Source organism: Ammospiza caudacuta, chromosome 4 (genome assembly GCF_027887145.1).
Source record: "Ammospiza caudacuta isolate bAmmCau1 chromosome 4, bAmmCau1.pri, whole genome shotgun sequence".
Classification (NCBI taxonomy): domain Eukaryota; kingdom Metazoa; phylum Chordata; class Aves; order Passeriformes; family Passerellidae; genus Ammospiza; species Ammospiza caudacuta.
The window spans coordinates 71,210,131-71,234,684 of NC_080596.1; the positions used below are offsets into that span (position 1 = coordinate 71,210,131).

Here is a 24,554-nt window from a genome sequence, read left to right on the forward strand (position 1 = left end):
TGGCAGCTGCTCCAATCCCAGAGATGATCCATAGGCTGGCACCAGTTCCCAGCCCTGTGGCCACCTGGAGTGAGCAATGATGGTGACATCTGACCCGGTGTCAGTCACACCTGGAAGAGAAACTTTGGTACCTTTGTTAGACAAGCCACACTCTATAAGAGGTCTGTCTTGGCCTAGCATCTCTGCCCAAAAAAACATAGGATTTTCTGGCAAAATATCAGCCCAGGTGGGTACAAGAAAAGCTTGGGTATACGTGTGCCCTTAGGCAAACCCCAGGGTGGGTCTGTACATATTACAGTGATCTCATGCATTGGCCCCACAGTCTGCGCTTCTGGAAGCACATGTAACTCATTAACAGTGTCTCCTATGATTAAAACATCCCCTGGCCCATCAGGAGGTCCAGGTTTACCAGCTGGATTCAGCAAATCACTTCATCCTCAAATTCAACAGAAAGGGCCCTCACCAGCACTCTCTGTGTCCCTGCCTGGACATGTTAGTAGTCTTGGGAGAGTCAGCCCCTTCCTCATAGTGAGTGTCATCATAGATGGTTTCTCTGTGCCTGGATGCTCTGAGATTGTGGGAAAAGAGGGATGAAACTGCTCAAAAGAAAGATCTCGCAGGAGTTTTGCTGAGGTGACCAGCCCTTGAGGTCTTGAGGGCTGTCAGTTGACCCCTGAGAAATTCCTTAGAAAATTGGGTGTTTTCCCTTGGGGAACTGGAGCACTTGGCTGCAACTCAAAATCCAGTGGCTGGCCAGTGGAGAGGCTTTCAATGGGCTAATGAGAAGCCCCACAGTCAGGGCACCAATTTGTAGCAGCGTGGGGTTTAGAGGCTGCAAGCTGCAAGCTCCTACCTGATTCCCAAGAAGCATCTCCTGTGGAAAAGCTGCTTGGGTAGGAATTCAAGCAGGGCAGTAAAGTCCTTTTTTTTGTTTCATTTTTTTGTTTGGTTGGTTTTTTTTGGTGGCTTTTTTGTTTTTGTTTTTGTTTGGTTTTTGGGGGTTTTTTGGGTTTTTTTTGGTTTTTTGTTTGTTTTTTTTTTTTTTTTTTTTTGCCAGATCCCATTTTTCCTAGTGTTGTGGCTGCTGAAGTCCAGCAAGCACGGAACAGCAGGGAGGGGTTTGTCCCTGAGCTCCTGGGGACATCTAGGGGGCTGGTGATGGCAGGACAGCCCTGTCCCTGCAGTGAGGGACTGGAGGAGCTCCCAGTCTGTGCAAAGGTGGGATCTGCTCCGTGTGGGGTTCCAGGAGCAGCAGGGAGCGGGGATAGCCCTGTCCCTTCTCTGTCCCCACTCTGCTGGCCCTTCAGTCGCTGTCCTTGCTGTCCCAGTAGGCTCCCAGCAAACCCAGGGAGGACGTGGCTGCTGCTGCTGCTGGAAGTGAGCTGGTGGTGGCCGTGGTGCCTCGGGTTTCCATCCCCTTATCCAGGGCAGGATGTGGCTTCTCCTTCCTGCGGGCCACCAGCCCGGCCAGCTGGGCCCTGGTGCTGAGCTTGCCCAAGCTGCACTCCCAGCTCTCCATCGTCAGCCTCTTGCTCTGGGTGTCCTCCTGCAGGATGTCCCTGGGTTTTGTTTGGGCTGTGGGATTTGGACAGTGTTTTGTTGGTTTGTCATCAGAGTCAGAATCCACCAGGAGCCGGCGGTTCTGGGCCTGTTCCAACATGGCCTTCATCTCCTGCTCATCCTCCTCCTGCTCCTTGCACTTCTGCGTCTCCTCCACCTCCTTGTGCTGCTTCAGCATGGCTTCAAAATCCACGTTGGCCTGGCGCTGGTTGAGCTCCTTCAGCTCCTGCAGGTTCTCCAGGACCTCCATCTCCAGCTTGGAGTCCTTGCTTCGGTTCTCGAGGACCTTCATGGAATTGTTGAGCTCCTCCGCTTCCCTCTCCTTCTGCATCCTCTTCTCCTCCTTCTCCAGGAGCTTCTGTGCCTGGAAGTTCCTGGTGGCGCCGTGCTCCATGGCGTAATCCGTGTTCTGGGGGTCTGTCTTGAAGGTGATCTCAGCCAGGCAGCGCGGGCACTTGATGTAGAAGCGGAAGATGGGCAGCCCCAGGTAGGACTCGTTCTGCACCGTCTCCTTGCGGGCGTTGAACTTCTTGCCCTTGTAGATGTACTCCCCACACGTCCTGCATCTCATGTTGAAGGGGGCCATGAGCCTCACCACGTACTGCCGGTCCTTTGGGAGCCTCAGCTTGGGGATCTTGGCAGGATCGAAGTCTGGGGGGTAATATTTGTTCAGCACTTTCCGTTCCGACATGGCCGCGGCTTCTCCCGGTCCCCAGAGCTGCTCCTGCACTGCTCACCCCACGCTGGGCACCACTCTGGAGCAGAGTGGGGTTCAGATGGTGGAAACTGCTGCCTGGTTCCCAAGAAGGGTCTTGCCTTGGTTTGAAAAGCCAGGTGTCTGGTAAGGAAGGCAGGATCCTCCTCTGAAATGGAAAATGTGAACAGGGGTGGTTCTGCTGGAGCAGGGATCCTGCACAAGGGGGGAGTTTTCCTCTGCAGCTCTAGGGATGCTGGAGATGGGACTGGGCTCCCTCTGGCAATGCAGGGCATAAGAAAGTTGCTCCTCTGGGAATGCAGTGGGCAAAGGCTGCTGGGGTGTTCCAATCCTCAGATTATATCCAGGTAGGAATGCTTGGCTCCTCCCCATCTCCCAATGGGATGATGGAATTTTATCAGTGTGACTTAATGGCCCATTGGCAGAAGATAATGAATAATTGATGGACCATTAGCAGAGGATATTTCCCAGAGGGAGGATTGGTTGTGGAAGAGAAACTGCTCAATTAACAGAAGATAACTGCCCCACCTCTGACAGATGGGAACAGAACACACAACTAAATCTTTCAACCTAAGGAACATCTCCTCTGGAAAAGCTGCCTGGGTAGGAATTCAGGCAAAGCAGTCAAGTCCACACACCTCACTCACCATGGCTAGCTCAGCTCACTGAGGCAAGAAGGGCCTTTTGTAGGATAAATTCCAGTGAGGTTTGTCCCAGCAGGCTGAAGGGAAATCAGGGACAAAAGAGGAGACCATGTGCTCTGCATAATCATGTATGGGTCAGCAGGCAGTGCTGAGGGCACAGGGGTGGCACTGTGCCCTTTGTCCTGCCCTGCAGGGAAAACATGGCAGGCACCAGGGGTACCACAGCCAGTGAGGAAACAGGGAAAGGAGAAACCCTGAGAATTCGAGACAAATGGGGAAAGCAGGCTGGGAGGATCAGTGTTGTGAGGCTCCATGGGGAAGTCTTCTCTTTCTGCCTAGCAGGGGAAATCTCTGTGGTAGATCTTGCCAGGGTGAAGCCTGGAGTTTTCAAAGAGTTCCACACCTGATTTACCTGTCTGAACTGGAGCTACTGAGGAAGGGGATAGGAAGGATGTTGTTCCCTCCCTCATCCTGCCAGGATTTTGGCTGTAGAAGGTGCCCATGCAGGCAGAGGGGCAGTCAGAGTGGGATTTCAACATGAAAGGCATCTTCTCCCTCTTCTCTACCTCCCAAAGTCACTGTGTTCTTTTAAAACCTCCCCGCTCTTCTCTTCACTTGCTTCAGTGTAGACCATGCCTTTGAAGAATGGTGCCTTTTGCCATAGTAGCAGTTTCCTACCCCAAAAAGACTCTGCAACCTAATTCTCCATCCCACACAACCTGCCTGGGGCTGGTTCCTCCTCTGTTTTCCTTCTCACCCAAGCAAAGGGAGTTAATTGTCACCCAGGGACAGCAGAGCCTCCCCACCCCCTGCGCAGCTGCCCTGGCTCCTCCAGGAGTTCTGCACAGCAGCTCAGGAGAGCTGGGGCAGAGGTCAGCAGCTGACACAGCAGGCAAGGGCAGGCTGAGTGTTCCAAGTTGGAGACAGGCAGAACTGCGTCAAGAGGAAAGGAGCTCTGCCCTGTCCAAGCCTTGGACCCCTGCACGAGGAGGAGGAAGAGGAGGATGTTTTCCCTGGGAGAACAGCAGCCATGAACCTCCCACTCCTTCCTGCCTCTCCCCTCCTGGGAATACCTGAGGTTTGCACTGCTCCAGCTGCTCCTGCTGTGTTCCTGCTCCTCCTCCCTCTGTGTGTGTGGGCTGGGGTGGGGGTGTCCAAGGGAAGTGTTTCTCATGTTTCAGAAGGTGCCAGGAACCTCTGTGCCTGTTGGATCAGATCTGTGTCCTGGCAGCCTGAGCCCTCTGTGGGTGCCCAGCTGTGCCCGTGTGAGCAGTCAGGGAGGAGCTGTGAGCACTGGGGGTGCAGCCCTGGGAATGCAGCAGTGCTGGGGAGAGGGAGGGGAATTCCTCAGCGGGCATTCACGGGGGAGCTGCAGGACCAACATCTCCCGTGGGAGCCAGAGCTCCTCTCTGCTCCCAGCCTCACAAACACCCTGCTCTTGGCCCTGTGCCCCTGCAGGGACGGCTCCTGGTGCTCCCCACACAAGTGCCAATGTTTATGTGGATCCCACGGCCCTCCCTCCCTCCCTCCCACCTCTCCCTCCCTCCCTCCCACCTCTCCCTCCCTCCCTCCCACCTCTCCCTCCCTCCCTCCCACCTCTCCCTCCCTCCCTCCCACCTCTCCCTCCCTCCCTCCCTCCCACCTCTCCCTCCCTCCCTCCCACCTCTCCCTCCCTCCCTCCCTCCCACCTCTCCCTCCCTCCCTCCCACCTCTCCCTCCCTCCCTCCCACCTCTCCCTCCCCTCAGTCGTGTCTCACCGCCTCCCTCAGCCCCCTCTGCCTTAGTCAGCTCTGCCTTGTTTTGCTCCAAAAGCCTGAACGTTTTGCACTTGAATATAAAAAGTGACTCTCAGAGCTCAGCAGGCTGTACCAGGTGAGCAGCCCTGCCAGCAATAGGTGCTTCCACATCTCCTGTTTTCAGCAATACCTGTTCTGTTCCCAGCAATACCTGCTCTATTCCCCCATCTCCTGTTTGCAGCAATACCTCTTCTGTTCCCAGCAATACCTGCTCTGTTCCTAGCAATACCTGTTCTGTTCCTCCATCTCCTGTTCCCAGCAATACCTGTTTCCTCCTTTCTTGCCTTTCCAGCAGCATGTGCTTTGCCATCTCCTGCCTTTCCAGCAATACCTGTTCCCTCCTCTCCTGCCTTTCCAGCAATAGGTGCTTCCACACCTCTTGCCTTTCTAGCAATACCTGTTATGTTACCTCATCTCCTTCCCTTGCAGCAATGGGTGTTCCCATATCTCCTGCCCTTGCAGCAATACCTGTTCTGTTCCCTCACCTCCTGTTTCCAGCAATGGGTGTTCCCTCATCCCCTGCCTTTCCAGCAATAGGTGCTTCCACACTTCCTTTCTAGCAATATCTGTTCTGTTCCCTCATCTCCTTTTTCCAGCAATACCTGTTCCCTCACCTCCTGCCTTTCCATCAATGGGTGCTTCCACAGCTCTTGCCTTTCTAGCAATACCTGTTCTGTTCCCTCACCTCCTGCCCTTCCAGCAATGGGTGCTCCCATATCTCCTGCCTTTCCAGCAATACCTGCTCCTTCCATCCCTTGCCTTTCCAAGAACATGTGTTCCATATCTCCAGCCTTTCCAGCAAAGGGTGCTTCCATAGCTCCAATTTCCAAGCCTTTCCTTCCATCTCCTGCCTTTCCAGCAATACCTGTTCCCTCCTCTCCTGCCTTTCCAGGAATACTTATTCCTCCTCCCCTGCCTTTCCAGCAATGGGTGCTTCCACACCTCTTGCCTTTCTAGGAATACCTGTTATGTTTCCTCATCTCCTTCTCTTGCAGCCCTAGATGTTTCCATATCTCCTGCCCTTGCAGCAATACCTGTTCTATTCCCTCATCTCCAGCCTTTCCAGCAATACCTGTTTCCTCATCTCCTGCCTTTCCAGCAATAGGTGCTTCCATAGCTCCCATTTCCAAGCAATATGTGCTCTTTCTATCTCCTGCCTTTTCAAGAATACCTGTTTCCTCATCTCCTGCCTTTCCAGCAATAGGTGCTTCCACATTTCTTGCCTTTCTAGCAATACCTGTTCTGTTCCCTCATCTCCTTCCCTTGCAGCAATGGGTGTTCCCATATCTCCTGCCCTTGCAGCAATTCCTGTTCTGTTCCCTCACCTGCTGCCTTTCCAGCAATACCTGTTCCCTCACCTCATGCCTTTCCAGCAATAGGTGCTTCCACACTTCCTGCCTTTCAAGCAATAGCTGTTCTGTTCCCCCATCTCCAGCCTTTCCAGCAGTCCCTGCTCCCCCACGTCCCATTTGCAGCAATCCCTGCTCCCCATGTCCCATTTGCAGCAATCCCTGCTCCCCATGTCCTGTTTGCAGCAATCCCTGCTCCCCCATGTCCCGTTTGCAGCATTCCCTGCCCCTCCCAGGTGTGCAGGGCTCCCTGGGTGCTGCAGGAGCGTGGAGCAGTGATGGATGTTCTGTGTCTGTCCCCCAGTGTTCAGCAGGTCCCTCCCTGTGCTTGGGAAAGCTCCTACAGATGCTCCTGTCTCTGTTCTGTGTTTCCCCACCCTCTGGGTGAAGATTTGGGGTTCTCCCCTCAGCACGCAGGTTTTGCTTTGTGCACAAGAGCAGCACAGCAGCCCTGCAGTGGGGTCTGGTGCTGGTGTTAAACCTCCACCTTCCCAAGGGAATGGTTCTGAGGGCATAAATACTTCCCCAGAGAGGGAGGGGATGAGGAAGAGACCTGGGGAAATGTTCTCAAGTTGCCCATCTGGGATTTATCTCTGTGTTCAGTGACTGAATTTCCTATTTAGTGATTTATTTGGGGTCCCAGGGGCAGGAGCAGCATTCCTGCTCTGTGTCCCTGAGCTTTGTCCCTCTGTGCTGAGCCCAGCACACCCCTAGGGCCAGCAGCAGCCTCTCCCTGTTCTGTTTCAAACCCAGCCATGACACCCCCTGTGGTTTTGCCTTTCTCCTAGAGTTTGTTTTTCCACATTTGAGCTGTTCCATGAGGCTGCAGCAGGGTGCTGTGCTCTGCCTTGCTGCCAGCCCTCAGCTGGGGTTTGCTTCTCCAGAGCTTTGGCCAATTTCCTTTCCCATTGCCTGGTCCTCCTGGCCACGTGTGGGCCAGGAGAGCCACCAAGACTTGTCCTCAAACTGGAACAGACCTGAGGGATGTGGATTCTCCAGTGTGATGTAGACTCAGCCTTTTCTTGGAGGGAGCCCCAGTGTGGGGTAAAAAACCTGGAAAAGCATCCCCAGGTGGGAGAAGTGTTGGGTTTGGAGTTGTTGGTTTCCCTCTCTTCACGTCTGCAGGAAGTGGGTTCTGTGTGTCTCATGTTTTAAGAGTTGCAACTAATGTTTATAAAGAGCTTGTTATTTACGTTTTAAGCACTTTAAAAAAAAATAAAAGTTGTTCAAGCTGTTCCTAGACACTTCTGATTCATTGACAACAGCGTCTGTGCTGACGGCGCCTGGACACCGAGTGACATTTCTGTTTGTCTGCTGCACGAGGAGAGGAGGAGGAGGAGGAGGAGGGTGTCCAACTCCTCCAGCAGCTTTTCCACCTGTCCTGACAGTCCCTGAGTGCTGTGCAGTGGGAATGCTGCAGGAACCTGGAGTTCTGCCCCAAATCCTGCTCCTGGCCCAGGTGTGGGGCATGTGAGGGGTTTGGGATCCTTTGGGGTTGTTGTGGATGTGCCCTGAGCACCCAGGGAGTGAGGCTGGGGTTGGATGGGGGGTTTGGGATTCTTTTGGGTTTTTTGTGTTGTGCCCTGAGCACCCAGGGAAAGGAAATTTCAAGGAAATTTCAAAGAAAGGAAATTTCATGGAAATTTCATGGGAAGGGAAAAGGGAAAAGGGAAAAGGGAAGGAAAGGAAAGGAAAGGAAAGGAAAGGAAAGGAAAGGAAAGGAAAGGAAAGGAAAGGAAAGGAAAGGAAAGGAAAGGAAAGGAAAGGAAAGGAAAGGGAAGGGAAAAGGGAAGAAAGGGAAGGGATCTGGTTCCATTGGTGCTCCTGGGAGCTCTGATGTCCCAGACTCCTCCCCAGCTCTGTTCCCCCACCTTTCCCCACTGAGCCCTTTTCCTTCCCAGCTCCTTCTTTCCATCCAAGCCTTTCCCCTGAAGAACATGAGCTGCCCTCAGCCCCCAGCAATGACCCTGCTGCTCCCCCAGAGGAGCTCCCCCAGCTCCAACCTGGTTCATTTTCCCTGCAGCTGCAGGGATGGAGCCCCTGGGGAGCTGGGCATGCCTGGGGGGTCCCTGGGGGGCTCACCAGGGAAATGTTGGGGCTGAGCTGCGACCCTGTGAAAGTCCTGGGGGAGCTGGGCTCTGGAGTTGGGCAAACCAAGGATTTAAACCCAAATTCCCGCTGTGCCCTGCCTGGAGCACAGAGCACCCCCAGCCCTGCAGGAGGAAGGAGCCTGGCTGCTGCTCCAGGCTCCAGCTCTGCTGCCCAAAGCTTTCTCCAGATCTGCCTTTCCAAGGAATCTTCCTGTGCCCTTGTCCCAGTGTCCCCCCAGGGACACTGGGACAATCCAAAACCCCCTCGTGGTGTGGGGGGACCCTGGATGGGCACCAGGTGCCCCCAAAGCTGCTCTCACTCCCCTCTCAGCTGGGCAGGGAGAGAAAACACAACAAAAATCCCATCTGGGGATGAGGGCAGGGAGAGATCCCTCAGAACCCACTGGAACGGGCACAAGAGATGGAGGAAATCAGTTTAATTTATTAATTTCATTTATTGCAAATCCAACCAGAGCAGTGCAAAGAGAAATAGATCAGTTTAATTTACTAATTTCATTTATTGCAAATCCAACCAGAGCAGGGCAACAAGAAATAACCCCAAATTTTAAATCCCTTTTCCCCACCCCTCCTTCCTTCCCAGGCTCTCCTCCTGCTTCTCTCCCTCCTCCTTCCCAGTGCTGCAGGGGGACAGGGAATGGGGCTGTGCTTAATCCCTCACACATGGTCACTGTGCTCCTTCCTCCTCCTCCTTCTCCTCCTCCTCCTCCTTCTTCTTCTGACACCCTGCCCCTGCTCCAATGTGGGCTTCCCTTGGAGTTACAGCTCTTTCAGGGCTCCTTCAGGGGTCACAGCTCCTTCAGGGACTTCTCATGGGGCCAAATCTCCTTCAAGGGCTTCCCTTGGGGTCACAGCTCCTTCTTGGGCTTCTTTTGGGGTCACAGCTCCTTCAGAGATTCCTTATGGGGCCAAACCTCCTTCTGGAGCTTCTCTTGGGGTTCAGTCTCCTTCAGGGGCTTCCCATAGGGTCACAGCTCCTTCAGGAATTTCCTATGGGGTTCAGTCCCCTTCAAGAGCTTCCCATGGCGTCACAGCTCCTTCAGGGGCTTCCCTTGGGGTCACAGCTCCAGATCTCCTCACAGGAGCCCCCCCTGGAGCCCCTCTACCCCAAACGCCATTTCTGAGTGAGCTCACCCCATGGCTGGGGGTCATTCCCCATTTCTGGATGAGCTCACCCCATGGTTTGGGGTTATTCCCCATTTCTGGATGAACTCACCCCAATCCTGGGGGTTATTCCCCATTTCTGAATGAGCTCACCCCAATCCTGGGGGTCATTCCCCATTTCTGGATGAGCTCACCCCAATCCTGGGGGTCATTCCCCATTTCTGGATGAGCTCACCTCATGGATTTGGGGTCATTCCCCATTTCTGGATGAGCTCACCCCAATCCTTGGGGTTATTCCCATTTCTAGATGAGCTCACACCAAGGCTGTGGGGATATTTACCCCCCACAAAAAAAACCCAAAATTGGATCAAACCGTTGTTTTTGGTGGGGGATCTCCCCCTCCTCCCAGGCAGGGAAGCACAAGTTGCCAGCCTGGATGGATCTGGTGGATTGAATCAGCCAAGGAATTGATATTCTGCTGGGATGGCACCAAAATGTGATAGTCTTCTGTCACTCCACATGGGCTGGGGATAAACAGATTCTCTCCCCTCTGCTGTCAGCAAACACGGCTGTGGCAGCAGCAGCTCCCAGAGAGGGGAAAGGGGGAAAGGGGGGGAAAAGGGGTTTTGGGCAGCCTCCCTCCCCACATGAATCTGGGATTTGGGGCAGCCTGATCCTCACACAGATCTGGGATGGGTTTGGGGCAGCTCCATCCCCACACAGAGCCTTGGGGACAGGTTTGGGGCAGCCTTCATCCTGGGATGGGCCTTGAGGACGGGTTTGGGGATGTGTTTGGGGCAGCCTCCATCCCACACAGATCTGGGATGGGTTTGGGGCAGCTCCATCCTGGGATGAGTTTTGTGGATGGATTTGGGGCAGCTCCATCCTCACACAGATCTGGGATTTGGGGCAGCCTCCATCCTGGGATGGGCCTTTGGGGACAGGTTTGGGGCAGCCTGATCCTCACACAGATCTGGGATGGATTTGGGGCAGCTCCATCCTCACACAGAGCCCTGGAGACAGGTTTGGGGCAGCTCCCATCCCAGGATGAGCCCTTTAGGATGGATTTGGGGCAGCCTGATCTTCTCACAGATCTGAGATGGATTTGGGGCAGCTCCATCCTGGGATGAGCCTTGGGGACAGATTTGGGGCAGCCTGATCCTCTCACAAATCTGGGATTTGGGGCAGCCTCCATCCTGGGATGAGTCTTGGGGAGGATTTTAGGCAGCCTCCATCCCCACATAGAGCCTGGATGGGCCTTGAGGATGGGTTTGGGGATGGATTTGGGGCAGCCTCCATCCCCACACAGATTTGGGATAAGTCCTTGGGGCATGGGGAGCCCTCCCAGCTTTGGCAGGGCTGGGTTGGATCCATAGCTTTGGTTTCCTTTGGAGAGGAGCTGGAGAGAGAGGGAGCCTGGGGGCTGGGTTTGGGGTCAGGGCTGAGTTTGGGGCCAGGGCTGGGTTTGGGTTCAGGGCTGGGGCTGGGGCCAGGACTGACCCCATAGCTCCCGGGCTGTCCCTGCAGGGCTCTGGGGGCAGCTCAGAGCCTCCAGCAGCGACCCCAAATCTCAGGGATTGGCAGGGCCAGATGGGAGCAGGGTCCTGCTCCTCATCCCCTGTCCCTGTCCCCATCCCCATCCCCATCCCCATCCCCGTCCCTGCCCCTGTCCCCAGGGACACGTAGCTGTCACCTCGGGCAGCCAAAGTTCTGCTTCAGCAACAGCTCCAAGGAAAAGCAAACAAATGACAAAAGAAATGACAAAACACAATTTTCCTGCTCTTTCCTATTCCCCTTTTCACTCCTCAGAGCCCCTTTTCCATCCCTTCCTCCCAAAGATTTGGGGTTCACTAAAAGCGATCAGTGCTGAGTTACCCAAAATCAGAAACTGCTTCGGCAGGAGGGAAGGAAAGAGGAAAACGGGCAATGATGGCTCTGCAGCCACGGGGCACAGCAGCAGAAATACCACAGTGAAACGGGGCAATCATTTTTCCCTGGGCGGCAAAACTCGGGATTTTTTGTTTCAGGGCATTCATACTTTTCCCTGGGTGGCAGAAATACAGGATTTTTTGGTTTCAGGTGTATTTTTGAATTCCTCCTTCACTGGAAGTGCTGGTCCTGGATTTCCAGCCCTGCCCTGCCTCCCTCTCCAGCGCATTCCCTCTGTTTGCTGTCCCCTGTGCTTTCCTGGGGATTGATCCTAATCCTCCGAACAATTTCCCGGGGTGTGAAGGTGCAGACATTTCTTATCCCACTAATCTGGGCCAGACAATTCCGCGAACGGCTCCGGGTGCCCCCGACCTTGGCGTTATCAGCCCGGATCGTTATCAGTTTAGATCGTTATCACTCAGATCTTTATCAGCTCAGATCATTATCAATTCAGATCGTTATCAACTCCCCAAAGGGCGCTGCTGGCCTTGGTCAGAGCGGGAGCTGCAATTCCACTGGGAATTGCTCCTGGAATTGGGAAAAACTCCAAGAGCATCGAGTCCAATCATGCCCAGCACAGCCAGGGCCACCACTGTCCCATGTCCCCAAGTGCCACATCCACAAGGCTGGAAATCCCTCAGGGATGGGCACTCCAAACCCCCCTGGGCACTTCCAGTGCCTGACCCCCTTTTCCATGGGGAAATTCCTGCCGATGTCCACCCAGACCCTCCCCTGAGGCCGTTCCCTCTGCTCCTGTCCCTGTTCCCTGGAGCAGAGCCCGACCCCCCCGGCTGTGCCCTCCTGGCAGGAGCTGTGCAGAGCCACAAGGGCCCCTGAGCCTCCTTTGCTCCAGGCTGAGCCCCTTCCCAGCTCCCTCAGGGATTCTGCAGCCCCTGCCCAGCTCCCTCAGGGATTCTCCAGCCCTTCCCAGCTCTCTCAGGAACTCTCCAGGCCCTGCCCTGGCCATGCTTCCAGACCTTCCCTGTCCTTTTTCTCACAGATGTCATTCAGTAACATTTGGGGTGGTTTTTCAGGCGTTTTTGGGCTTTCACCTGTCAGTGTTTCATTATTAGCCCAGTCTAGTGCACAATTAAGGTGAACCTCTCTTGTGCCGTTCACCAGCCCATCCCTCACTCTGGAGTCCCCCTTTCCCCGCCGGACTACATTTCCCATGGTGCCCCGCGCCAAGCGCATTCCCCATTGGCTACCGAAGGGGGCGCGGCCCCGCCCCTGTGTGGCCGGCGGACTCCATGTCCCGGCGTGCCCCGCGGCAGCTGCGGTTGGCCGCAGCCAATCAGCGCGGGGCCGGCGGGGGGCGTGGCCGGGCGGCGGGGGAGGCTGTTTAAAGTGGCGCTTGCGGGATGGCGGAGCCGGCGGACTATCCCCCGTTCCAGCTGGGGAAGCCCCGCTTCGAGCAGGTACTGCCGGCGGCGGGAGGCGGCGGGGGGGGACACCGGGAGCGGTGGCGGGAGCCGCCCCTGCCCTGCGCACGGCATCGCCCCCCCCATCCGCGAACGGAGCCCCTGCTCCCCGCTCCGCTCCGCCCCGCCCCTCCCGCGGTACCGCGCGCCCATTGGCCCGCAGCTCCCGCGCCATTGGCCGGCCGAGCTGTCAGTCAGAGCCGCCGCCCCCTGCCCGCGGCGGGCGCTGCGCGGCCCCGCGGCCCCTGTGGCGCGGCGCGCAGCGCGGCGGGCGCGGGGCTCGGGGGTCGTCGGTTCGAGCCCCGCGGGGGCGGGCAGAGGCCCGGTGCGGCATCGCGCGGGCTCGTCCTTGCCCCGAGGGGCTCGTCCTTGTCCCGGGGGTCCCCTGCCAGGCTGGCTGGGAGGGGAGGAGCAGCTCTGGGATGGGGCGGGGCTCCCAGAACCAGGGGCGCTCCAGGTGGGCGCTTTGCCAGCCCCACCAGGCAATGCCCAGCTCTGGTGCCAAGGGATGGAGGGGGGGTGTGACCCCCAGGATGGTGTCAGGTTAACAGAATGTGACCGATAGAACAGCTGGCACCTCCACAGCTGCCAGCTGAGATGGGCAGAGCAGCTGTGGTCAGTCACACACCTGTGCCCAGGTGAGCAGGGCAGGGGCAGGTGGGATATGTTGCCACCCACTGTGGATGACCAGAGAGGACTAGTTGTGCTGGTGGAACTATTGAGGCTGATAAAAAGGCTGATAAACCTCTGTCAGTCCCTCCTGAGCTGGGCAAGACTCCCTGGAGAAGCTGCTCATTACCTTGTGTGTGTGTGTCCCACCATGGGGACAGCCCCTATAGTGGCACATTCCCCCCATCCACAACAATCCAGAACCCCTGTTCAACCCCTGTTTCACCCCTGTTTTACCCCCATGTAACCCCAGTCTGACTCCACACCTGTGCTTGGCGTGACTCAGCCGCCTTTGGGCTGAACTGTGGATTTCCCAGGGGGCCATTGCATGGTGGGACAATTCCATTCCATGGTGGATCCACTCCATGGTGGGGCCGTTCCAGGGTGGCTCTCCTGCCTCTCCCATACCCCACATCCTTCTGGGGCTTGCAGCAACCTGGGACAGTGCAGAGGTCAAGGGAATGGGAATGGGAAGATGAAGGGGAATGGGAATGAGAATGGGAATGGGGAGGGGTTTGGGGTCACAGAGCACATCTCAGAGGCCCAGGGAGGGCTGACTCCCCTGGGAACAGGCAGGACGCTCCAGCTGGGCCTTTTTCAATCAGGGGGAGGAGGAGAAGACGCTCCCTGCCCTTCCTGCCCAGCACAGCCCTGGCAGAGTTCCTGTGTTCTGCTCATTCAGGAGCTGCTGGCACTGGGGGCAGCCCTGGGGAACCTGCCAGGGCTGGGGCAGGCAGTGAGGGTCCCCCTGTGCTGGGAGAGCCCTTGGGAGGGGATTCCTAGGGAATGCTTTGCCAGGGGGGCACTCTGAGCATGGCAAACCCCCCTTTCTGTGCCCTGGGGCTTCATCCCTGCCCTGGGCGTTGCCAGGAGCTGTGGCAGGGCTGAGGTGCTGCTGTGCTGCTGGCTCCAACCCACGTTCCTGCCTGCCCAAGGCTGGGATCCAGCTGCACTGTGGGGTCACACAGGGAGGAGGGGTTGGGATATTCCCAGGGTTTGTGGATCCTGGCTGGCTCTGCCCTGTTTGGGATGCAGCACCACTCACATCCCTGCTCCCAGCACGGCCTGGGAGAGCCCAGCCTCTAAATCCCTGGTTCAAAATCTTCCATGAGAGCCCAGCGTCTCCATCCCTGTCTGGGACCCCTCCATCCCTGCTCCCAGCCCCTCCATCCCTGTCCCAGCCCCTCCAGTCCTTTATTTCCCCCATCCTGCCTGTGGTGTTTCCCCCAGATTTTATTCTGGAGGAGCCCCAGCTCATTCCCAGGGGATCAGGGACCCTCAAAGCTTCCCTGCCAGGAGTTCTGGGCTTTCCCAGCCCTCCCTGCACTGCCCAGCTTTGGTTCAGTGTCTGAGATCTCAGCTGGAGCTGCCAGAGCCTGCTCCTTGTTCAGGGCAGGGTGCTGAAATCCCAAATTCCAGCCTGCTCCTTGTGTAGGGCAGGATGCTGAAATCCCAAATTCCAGCCTGCTCCTTGTGTAGGGCAGGATGCTGAGCTGAAATCCCAAATTCCAGCCTTGTTTAGGTCAGGGTGCTGAAATCCCAAATTCCAGCCTGCTCCTTGTTTAGGACAGAATGCTGAAATCCCAAATTCCAGCCTGCTCCTTGTTCAAGATGCTGAAATCCCAAATTCCAGCCTGCTCCTTGTTTAGAATGCTGAGCTGGAATCCCAAATTCCAAATTTTCCCTTCTCCAGGGAACATCGCCAGCTCTCCCAGCCTGGCTCCAGCCCTGGGGTCTCCTCTGGATATATTCCAGCAGCTCCACATCCCCCTGCTGTTGCTCTTTTTTCCACCTCCATCACCCAGGACTGGGTTTAAAGGGGAATTTGTTGGTTTCTGTCCCATGTTCTGGGTTTTAACGCCCAGCTCCTGCTCCTGCCAGGTTCCTGTGCCCTGCCCCTGGTGCAGGAGCTTCTCCCATTGGAATCCTGGCTCCTCAACTTTGGAAAACCAAATTAAAGCCATCAAAGGGTTCCAGTTTTAGCCTAAACTTGCTGTGGGATGTCACAACCCTGGCTGTGCTTTGTCACAGTCCCATTGCTCAATGGTTTGCCTTAATTTTGTTTGCTTTAGCTTAAATCTCTCTTAATTAATTAAAAGCTGACCTGAGCCTGGTTTTGAGCTCAGCCCCATCCCAAGCCTGCATGTTTTTTGCTCTGGTTTAATTAAACCCTGTTTAAAAGCAGGCTGTAATTAAAGTGGTGAGGCTGTCCATGCCTGCCCAGCACGGGCTCCTCGGGATTCCTCCTGAAGGTGATTAACAGCTCCCTAATGGCCTCTCACCTTCTCCCAGATCCTGCAGCTGTTCCCTTTGGTCTGGGCAGGGTGCTGAGCTGAAATCCCAAATTCCAGCCTGCTCCTTGTTTAGGGCAGGATCAGGGAGCTGAAATCCCAAATTCCAGCCTGCTCCTTGTTTAGGGCAGGATGCTGAGCTGAAATCCCAAATTCCAGCCTGCCCCCAAACCCATGGCTTTTGGGACCAGCTGCACCTCCAGGGCCCAGCTCCAGGATGTTCCCTGTGAGGGAATTGACATTCCCAGGCACCTCCTGGTGCTGCAGCCTGCTGGGAAGTGCTCCCAAAATAGCCCAAATTCATCAGGAAATGGGTGATTTGCACTGTGCTCCAGCTCCCTGCACCAGCTGCTCCAGGAGCCAGGGATGGGTATGGGGAGAGCCTGGCACAGGGCTGGGATGAGCCTGGCACATGGAACCATCCCCAGCTCTCAGGGAAACTGAGGCAGGGCTGGCAGGGAGGGCTCAGAGCTGCTCCTGAGCCCAGGGCTGCTCCTCTCATCCCATTCCCATCTCCTGCCAGCTCTGGGTTTGCTGCACCACTGGGGAGTTTGTGAGGTCCCCAGGATGAGGTGAGAGATGAGGAGTCTGACTCCATGCTCTCAAAAATTATATTATATTATATTATATTATATTATATTATATTATATTATATTATATTATATTATATTATATTATATTATATTATATTATATTATATTATATTATATTATATTATATTATATTATATTATATTATATTTTTATTATGCTATACTAAAGAAAGGATTCAGACAGAAGGTTTAACAAGAATGATAATGAAAAACTCCTGACTGACTCCTCAGAGTCTGACACAACTGATGGTGATTGGTTATTAATTAAAACAATTCACCTGGAACCAATCAAACACTCACCTGTTGGTAAATGATCTCCAGGCCACATCCCAAAGCAGCAAGCACAGGAGCAGCAATCAGATAATTATTGTTTGCATTCCTCTCTGAGGCTTCTCAGCTTCCCAGGAGCAAAATCCTGGGCAAAGAGGAGTTTTCAGAAAATGTGACAGTGACAGATCAGGGAATCCCAGAGTGGTTTGGGATGGGAGGGACCCCAAATCCCAGCCAGTGCCACCCATCCATGGCAGGGACACCTCCCACTGTCCCAGGTGGATCCAACCTGGCCTTGGGCACTGCCAGGGATCCAGGGGCAGCCACAGCAAATCTGGAAATTCCAGCCCAGCCCCTCCCAGGGGAGAATTTCCCCCAAATTTCTGAATTATTAGTGAGGGGAATGGCAGATTTGTCTTTCCAAACAAGCTGTGGGGCTGCTGGTAGATAAAACCAGCACTGGGAGAAAAAAGAAACAATGGGAGGATTGCACTGATTGATGAATGGAAAAAGAGATTTGCTTTTACAAATAAACTTTGAGTTTGCTTAGAAATTAAATTGGACATTGAGGGATGAAAGAAACAATAGGGAAGAAGAAAAACCCCTACATTCTATAAGAATTAAGAATTAAAGTGGAGGGTTGTACATTAGAGGGGAATCTTTGGGATCAGGCATTTTGGGAGGTCTGAATGGCCTCTCCCTTTATTGGAATAAAGCCAAAGGACTCCTCTGTCTCCTCTTTGGACATAAACCTCTGGTGTTTGTGGATTATTTATCCTAACATTGGGAATTGCTGGGGCTTGTTTTTTGTTTTGGGTTTTGTTGGGTTTTTTTTTGCCTCGTGTTTTGTATGCAGCTCTGTAAAAACCAACCCTGAACAGAAAAAAAAAAAGTTCCTTTGGCTTCCAGTGAGGAGAAGGAGCTGGGAATGAGCAGGGGCTGACCTGGATGAGGGGATGCCAGCACTGAGGCTGCCCTGCACTTCTCTGAGAGTGAAATCACGAGTGCCAGGCTGGGAGCAGCACACAAAGGGATCCTTGTTGGGCAGGGGCTGGCAGAGGGGCCAGGAACTGCAGGGAGGGAGCCCAGGGAGCCCTGGTAGGTTGGGATTGAGCCTGGCTGTGGTTTGAGCTCTGGGTTTGTGCCTGGCCCTGGGCTTGAGCCTGGCTCTGGTTTGAGCTCTGGGGTTGAGCCTGGCTCTGGGATTGAGCTCTGGGATTGAGCCTGGCTCTGGTTGAGTAGAGCCCTCATGGCCTGGGTTTGAGCCTGGCTCCAGTTTAAGCCTGGCTCTTGGCTTGAGCCTGGCTCTGGTTGAGTAGAGCCCAAGGAGTCCTCATGGTCTGGGTTTGAGCCTGGCTCTGGTTTAAGCCTGGCTCTGGATTTGAGGCTGGCTCTGGTTGAGTGGAGCCCAAGGAACCCTCATGGCCCTGGGATTGAGCCTGGTTCTGGGTTTGGGCCTGGTTCTAGTTGAGGTGGAGCCCAAGGAGCCCTGGTGGCTCTGGGATTGAGCCTGGCTCTGATTTAAGCCGGGCTCTGGATTTGAGCCTGGTTCTGGTTGAGGTGGAGCCCTCATGGTCTGGGTTTGAGCCTGGCTCTGGATTTGAGCCTGGCTCTGGGTTAAGCCTGGCCCCAGTTTAAGCCTGCCTCTCAGAGCACTCTTGCTCTGGGGCAATGAGGCCCTGACGCACCAGAGTTCCACCAAACCTGTTCAGGCCCAGCCTCTCTGGTGGTTTTGGGGCTCTCTGACCCCAGAATGGGCAAGTTCAGGCAGCAGCACCTGGAAACAAATCTCTCATGGCCTCCTGCCCTAGAAACAAATCCCTCCCTGCCTCCTGCCCTGGCACAGAATTCCCAGAACATTCCCAGCTGGGGCTGTCCCTGGATCCCTGGCAGTGCCCAAGGCCAGGCTGGACATGGGGCTGGAGCAGTCTGGGACAGTGGGAGGTGTCCCTGCCGTGGCAGGGGTGGCACTGGGTGGATTTGGGGTCCCTCCCATCCCAAACCATTCCCTGATTTTGGGGTTTGGGCACTCCCAGCTCCCCAGCCATGGCAGGGAATGTGGGGCTGGGATCACACCAGGCTGGGGCTGAGCTGCTCAGGCCTGGCCTTGAGCTGGGCCTTGGCCTGGGCTGGGCTTGGCCAGGCAGGGGCTCAGTGCCAGCCCAGGCCTGACCCTGGCACAGGCAGCAGCTCCCCGGGGCCTGGGCAGCTGGCAGAGGGGAGCTGGGCATTCCAGAGGGCATTTCCATGTGCCCCTGGAACCTGGGCTCTCCTTCCCCCTCCTTTGTCACCACTCCTTGGTCAGAGGGTGTAAAACACTGATGTTCCCTTTCATTCCATTAATTTCCATTTCATTCTGTTTAATTTCCATTGAATTCCATTAATTCCATTTCATTCAATTTTATTCAATTTCATTCCGTTATTTTCCATTTAATTCCGTTAATTCCAATAATTTCTATTCATTTCCATTGAATTCCATTTAATTTCCATTTAATCCCATTATTTTCCATTTAATCCCATTAATTTCCATTGGATTCTGTTAATTTCTATTTATTTCCATTAATGAAAATATATTAATTTCCATTTAATTCCATTGAACTTCCATTGAATACCATTAATTTCAATTTAATTCCATTGATTTCCATTTAATTCTGTTAATTTCCATTTCATTCCATTAATTTACACTGAATTCCACTAATTTCTATTTAATTCCATTTAACTTGGTTTAATTCCATTTAACTTGGTTTAATTCCATTTCATTCAATTAATTTCCATTTCATTCCATGAATTCCAATAATTTCTAATAATTTCCATTGAATTCCAATTAATTCCATTTGGTGTTGCTGTTCTCAGAGTGGCACAGAGATAAAGGCAGGGGGGAAGCCAAGGCCACTCAAATTTAGAATCCCCACATCCTGCTGGTCGTGAAGGCAGCAATCCCAGCTGGTTAGCAGTAAATCCAACAGGTTAGCAGTAATTGCAACTGGTTAAACAGCAATCCCAGCTAGTTAGCAGTAATTCCAAGTGTTATCAGTAAATTCATTATTGGTTAGCAGTAATTCCAGGTGTTTAACAGTAATTCCAGCTGGTTAGCAGGAATTCCAAGTGTTAATTTAGCAGCAGTCCCAGCTGGCTAGCAGTAATTCCAGGTTGTTAGCAGCAATTCCAGCTGGTTAGAAGTAATTCCAAGTGTTTAACAGTAATTCTAGCTGGTTAGCAGCAATTTCAGATTGTTAGCAGCAATTCCGGCTGGTTAGCAATATTTTCCAGGTGTTTAAGAGTAATTCTAGCTGGTTAGCAGTAATCCCAAGTATTTAGCAGCAATTCCAAGTGTTAGTTTAGCAGCACTTCCAGCTGGTTAGCAATAATTCCAACAGGTTACCAGTAATTCCAGCTGGTTAGCAATAATTCCAGATGTTTAGCAATAACTCCAGGTGTTTGATAGTTTAGCTGTAATCCCAGCTGGTTAGCAGTAATTCCAGGTTGTTAGCAGTAATTCTAGGTGTTTGTTTAGCAGCAGTCCCAGCTGGTTAGCAGTAAATCCAACAGGTTAGCAATAATTCCAGGTGTTTAACAGTAATTCCAGATGGTTAGCAGCAATTCCAGCTGGTTAGCAATAATTCCAGGTGTTAGTTTAGCAGCAGTCCCAGCTGGTTAGCAGCAATTCCAGCAGGTTAGCAGTAATCCCAAGTATTTAGCAATAATTCCAGGTGTTTGTTTAGCAGCAATTCCAGCTGGTTAGCAGCAATTCCAGGTTTTTAAACAATAATTCCAGCTGTTAGTTTAGCAGCAATCCCAGCTGGTTAACAGCAATTCCAGCTGGTTAGCAATAATTCCAGGATGTTAGCAATAATTCCAGCTGTTAGTTCAGCAGTAATTCCAGGTGTTTAGTAATAATTCTAGGTTGTTAGCAATAATTCCAGGTGTTAGTTTAGCAGTAATTCCAGGTGTTTAGTAATAATTCTAGGTTGTTAGCAATAATTCCAGGTGTTAGTTTAGCAGCAATCCCAGCTGGTTAGCAATAATTCCAGGATGTTTGCAATAATTCCAGCTGCTAGTTCAGCAGTAATTCCAGGTGTTTAGCAATAATTCCAGCTGGTTAACAGTAATTCCAGGTGTTTAGCAGTAATTCCAGGATGCTAGCAGCAAGTCCAGCTGTTAGTTCAGCAGCATCCCAGCTGCCCTGGGCTCTGTGGGATGGGCAGGGGCTGTGGCTGCTGCTCTGGGGTTGCTCAATTCCTGACTCAGGGATTGCTCACTCCCCACCCACCCTTGGCACGTGTTGGGAGGGCTCTGCCATCTGCAGGGATCCCACACCCAAAATAAAAGGGAGGCAGCAAAATGTCAAACTCAAATCCACTCAGAAATACCAGAATTAGCATTAATTAGATCCATGCTAATTAAAAACCGCTGTGCTTTTTTCCTGGACTTGTGTGGAGCTGTTCTGTTCCATTGGAAGGTTCTTTTTTAATTTTTTGGGTGCAGAATGTGGAGGAATGCTGGAGTGGGGTCAGGCTGCAGTGGGGATCAGCAGTTCCATGGACAGGGCCCTGGCAGGGGGATCCCTGCAGGAATCAGGGGGAGATCCCTGCAGGAATCAGGGGGGGATTCCTGGAGGAATCAATGGGGGGATCCCTGCAGGAATCAGGGGGGTTCCTGGAGGAATCAGGGGGGGATCCCTGCAGGAATCAGGGGGGTTCCTGGAGGAATCAGGGGGGGATCCCTGCAGGAATCAGGGGGGGATCCTGGAGGAGCAGGGAAACAGCAGCACCACATTCTGGTGTGATTAAACACCATTCCCACTGCTCCATCCCCACTCCATGCCCATATTTATAACCCAGTAGGAGCTGGGCCATGTGAGGATGGAGAATTCCCAGAGCTCCTGGGGTCCCTGGCCATGATCCACGTCCCCAGGGACTCTGGGTGATGAGGAAAGGCCACTGGGCTGCCCTGAGCATTCTCAGGAATTCTCCTGCCCCAGGATCCTGGAATCCAGCTGGGGTAGGAGTGATGATGTTCATGTGTCCCAAGGGCTCAATATTTCATGGCCTGGTGCTTGGAGTTGGTAAAAACCCCACCGATATTTTTAATTTCACTGTCTAAATACTGAGTCATGTTTTCTCCTTTCCCCTGGAGCTGTCCATGACCTTCCCCTGCTGTTTCTCAGATCCTCTCCCCTCCTTGCAGACTTTTCTTGGCTCTGGAGGTGCCCAGGGTGCAGCTCTGAGCAGCCTGGGCTGGTTCTTGGTGGCACTTTGGAATAATCCAGGTTGGCTGTGCCTGTGTGGGGATGGAAAAGCTGGGAAGAGCCTGAGGAGGCTTTTGCTGGGAGCAAAGGGAGGGATCCAGGGAATCCTGGAGTGCTTTGGGTTTCCTATCCCAAACCACCAGCAAAAAACCTGCTGTATTATTTATTTTCAGCTGATGCTTCATTCTGCAAAGGAAATAAACCCTGAAAGGCAATTTCTCACTGAATGTGAATATTGTTTTTTGTGTCTTGTTTTGCAGAGTTCATTCTATGGCAGATTCAGGCACTTCCTGGACATCATCGACCCCCGCACTCTGTTTGTGACTGAGGTAAAGTCTGCACTCCTCTTTGGGACAGGGCTGGGTGTCAGACAGCTGGAGGTGAAACCCAATCCCCTCTGTGAGCAGCAGAAGTGCTGAGCCCGTGTTTGCAGTGGGTTTGTGTCCCTCAGGTGATTGATTGCCCCAAGGAGTGAGAGCTGGTGAATCTGGAACAGAAACCTGCTGGTAAATATGGAACAGAAACCTGCCTGGCACCAGGGAATCCTCACCCCCAGCTCCCTCTGCCACCCGAGCTGGCTTTTGGCAAAACTGCCTCTGATTTTGTCCTCTCAGGAAGAAAATCCCTGCAGGTTTTCATGGCAGAAATGCAGGTGGGGGGATGAGAGAGGAATTATGAATTCCATGGGGGAGTGAAGTTGTGGTGCAGCTCTGCAGGGGCTGCACCCCAGACCTTTGGGCTGTGGTTTTTCCTCACTTCTTTCCCTGTTTGTAGCAGGTTTTGGGGATCCTGCCCCTTCATTTCCATCTGGTGTTGCCCAGCTTTACCTCAGCTCTGTGCTTCCACCAGACAATGGCTGAGGGTGAAGGGGAGCCCTGGGGAAGGAACAGTTCTGCTCCTGCTCTGGAGCTCTGGCCTTTGGCCAGGAAACTTTGGCATTTCAGTGAAGGGCAGCTGCTTTTTCCTTTTTATTGTATCTTTTTCCCAATGTCCACCCTGAACCTCCTGTCCCTGTTCCCCGGCTGTGCCCTCCTGGCAGGAGCTGTGCAGAGCCACAAGGGCCCCCTGAGCCTCCTTTGCTCCAGGCTGAGCCCCTGCCCAGCTCCCTCAGGAAATCTGCAGCCCCTTCCCAGCTCCCTCAGGGATTCTGCAGCCCCTTCCCAGCTCCCTCAGGAATTCTGCAGCTCCTTCCCAGCTCCCTCAGGGATTCTGCAGCTCCTTTCCATCTCCCTCAGGAATTCTGCAGCTCCTTCCCAGCTCCCTCAGCCCCTCCTAGGGGCTCCATTCCATTCCCAGCACTTTTTAAGGCTAAATTTCTGCTGCTCCTGGGGGATTTTCCTGCTGGGGGCTCTGCTGGGATGCAGAGGAGTTTGGGCTGAGCTCAGCTCCTGCTCTGAACCCCTTGGGTGATACCTGGCCTTCCCCTGGTCACCTGTTCAAAAAAGCCTTCCCAGATTTTTGGGATGTGGGTTCAGAGGGATCAGCTGCTGTAACTCCATTTTGGGGAGGTTCCTTCAGGAAGGTGAAGTAAAAAGGAATAAAAAGAACCAAGCCTGAGTGGCCCAGTTTTATCCTAGGTGCAAACTGAGCAGTTTTGGGTGCCAGAGTGAATCCCTGCAGAGCAGGGAGGGCTGGTGTCCATCTCTGGGGCTGGGCTGAGCTTCAGGAATGGCCAGGGGGTACTGCAGGGAGGGAAATGCCCTCTGACATTTCCTCTGGGGTGTGAATTCCATGGAAGGGATGCCTCAGGAAACCTGAACATCCTGATGGCCCCAGAAATTCCCTTTCCCTGGAGAAGCCTCTTGGCAGGACGTGGGTGACTCCTCAGGCACAAAATCTGCTTTTTGCTCACTCTGCTCTGGTGTTACAATTATTGGTGTGTGCAGATGAAGAACTCTGAGGTTTTTTTGCTTTCCTTTGTTAGCTGAGGGGGTGAATGAAAGGCAGGAGGAGTTTGCTGAGCCCAGGCTGGGCAGGGAGCTCCTGGCTGCATCTCCCAGGGCTCAGGGAACAAACAAATCCCTGCTTGCCTTGGAGGGGGAAAAGAGGAGATAAATCAGTGTCTGATGGGAGTGGAGGTGGACCCCATGGAAAATGCTGGGAAATGGGGTGATACTCAATTTTAAAAATATTTTAAAAATATTTTTATTTTATTGTAAATATTTTTATTTTGAATTTTTTACATCTTTATTTTAATCCTTTTTTTTTTTGGTGGCTGTGTGTTCCATGGTGGCATCCTGTGGCGGGGGATGGAGGGGTGAGGGGTGCTGAGGATCACCAGTGCCACTCCTCCCTGCTCATTTATTTCTCTATAAAGCAGATTCTGAGCACAACTAGGAACTTCCTTGTGCTCCAGAGGTCCCTGAGGAGGGATCCTGGGGGGATGGCCCTGGCTCCTGCTGGGGCTGGGCTTTTATCTGCTGGGGACACTCACCCTGTGGCAGCGGGCACAGGTGGGGGCACAGGGGCTGCAGCACGGCCCTGGCTGGGGTGGCAGTGAGGTGGCAGTGCTGGCACTGGGGTGGCAGTGAGGTGGCAGTAGTGGCGGTGCAGGCAGTGGCGGTGTACTGGCAATGGGGTGGCGGTGAGGTGGCAGTGGTGGCAGTGAGGTGGCAGTGGTGGCAATGAGCTGGCAGTGGTGGCAGTACTGGATATGGTGGCAGTGAGGTGGCAGTGGTGGCTGTGGGGTGACAGTGGTGGCCATGGTGGCAGTAGTGACAGTGGGGTGACAGTGGTGGCAGTGAGGTGGCTGTGGTGGCAGAGGTGGCAGAGCTGGCAGTGTGGTGGCTGTGCTGGCAGTGAGGTGGCAGTGAAGTGACAGAGGTGGCAGGGGTGGCAGTGGGGTGGCAGTGGTGCCA

The 24,554-nt window shown here is 53.7% G+C and overlaps 2 protein-coding genes across 2 annotated transcripts in view; one reads left to right on the plus strand and one right to left on the minus strand.

The window, feature by feature from the left end:
- Positions 1-1,303: 1,303 nt before the first annotated feature.
- On the minus strand, positions 1,304-2,251 carry LOC131557176 (splicing factor YJU2-like). Its single transcript, XM_058804236.1, has one exon. The coding sequence runs from the start codon at positions 2,249-2,251 to the stop codon at positions 1,304-1,306; it is 948 nt and encodes a 315-aa protein (XP_058660219.1).
- A 10,268-nt stretch (positions 2,252-12,519) lies between these two features.
- Positions 12,520-24,554, plus strand: part of SFXN5 (sideroflexin 5) — a 104,560-nt gene continuing 92,525 nt past the window's right edge. Inside the window, exons 1-2 of the mRNA XM_058803622.1 lie at positions 12,520-12,623; positions 21,957-22,025. Coding sequence (XP_058659605.1) covers positions 12,567-12,623; positions 21,957-22,025 — 126 coding nt within the window. The 5' untranslated portion in view covers positions 12,520-12,566. The remainder of the gene's footprint in view (positions 12,624-21,956; positions 22,026-24,554) is intronic.

Bases quoted from the DNA above. Each gene is read 5' to 3' on its own strand.
- LOC131557176 (XM_058804236.1), bottom strand. From the start codon at position 2,251: ATGTCGGAACGGAAAGTGCTGAACAAATATTACCCCCCAGACTTCGAT.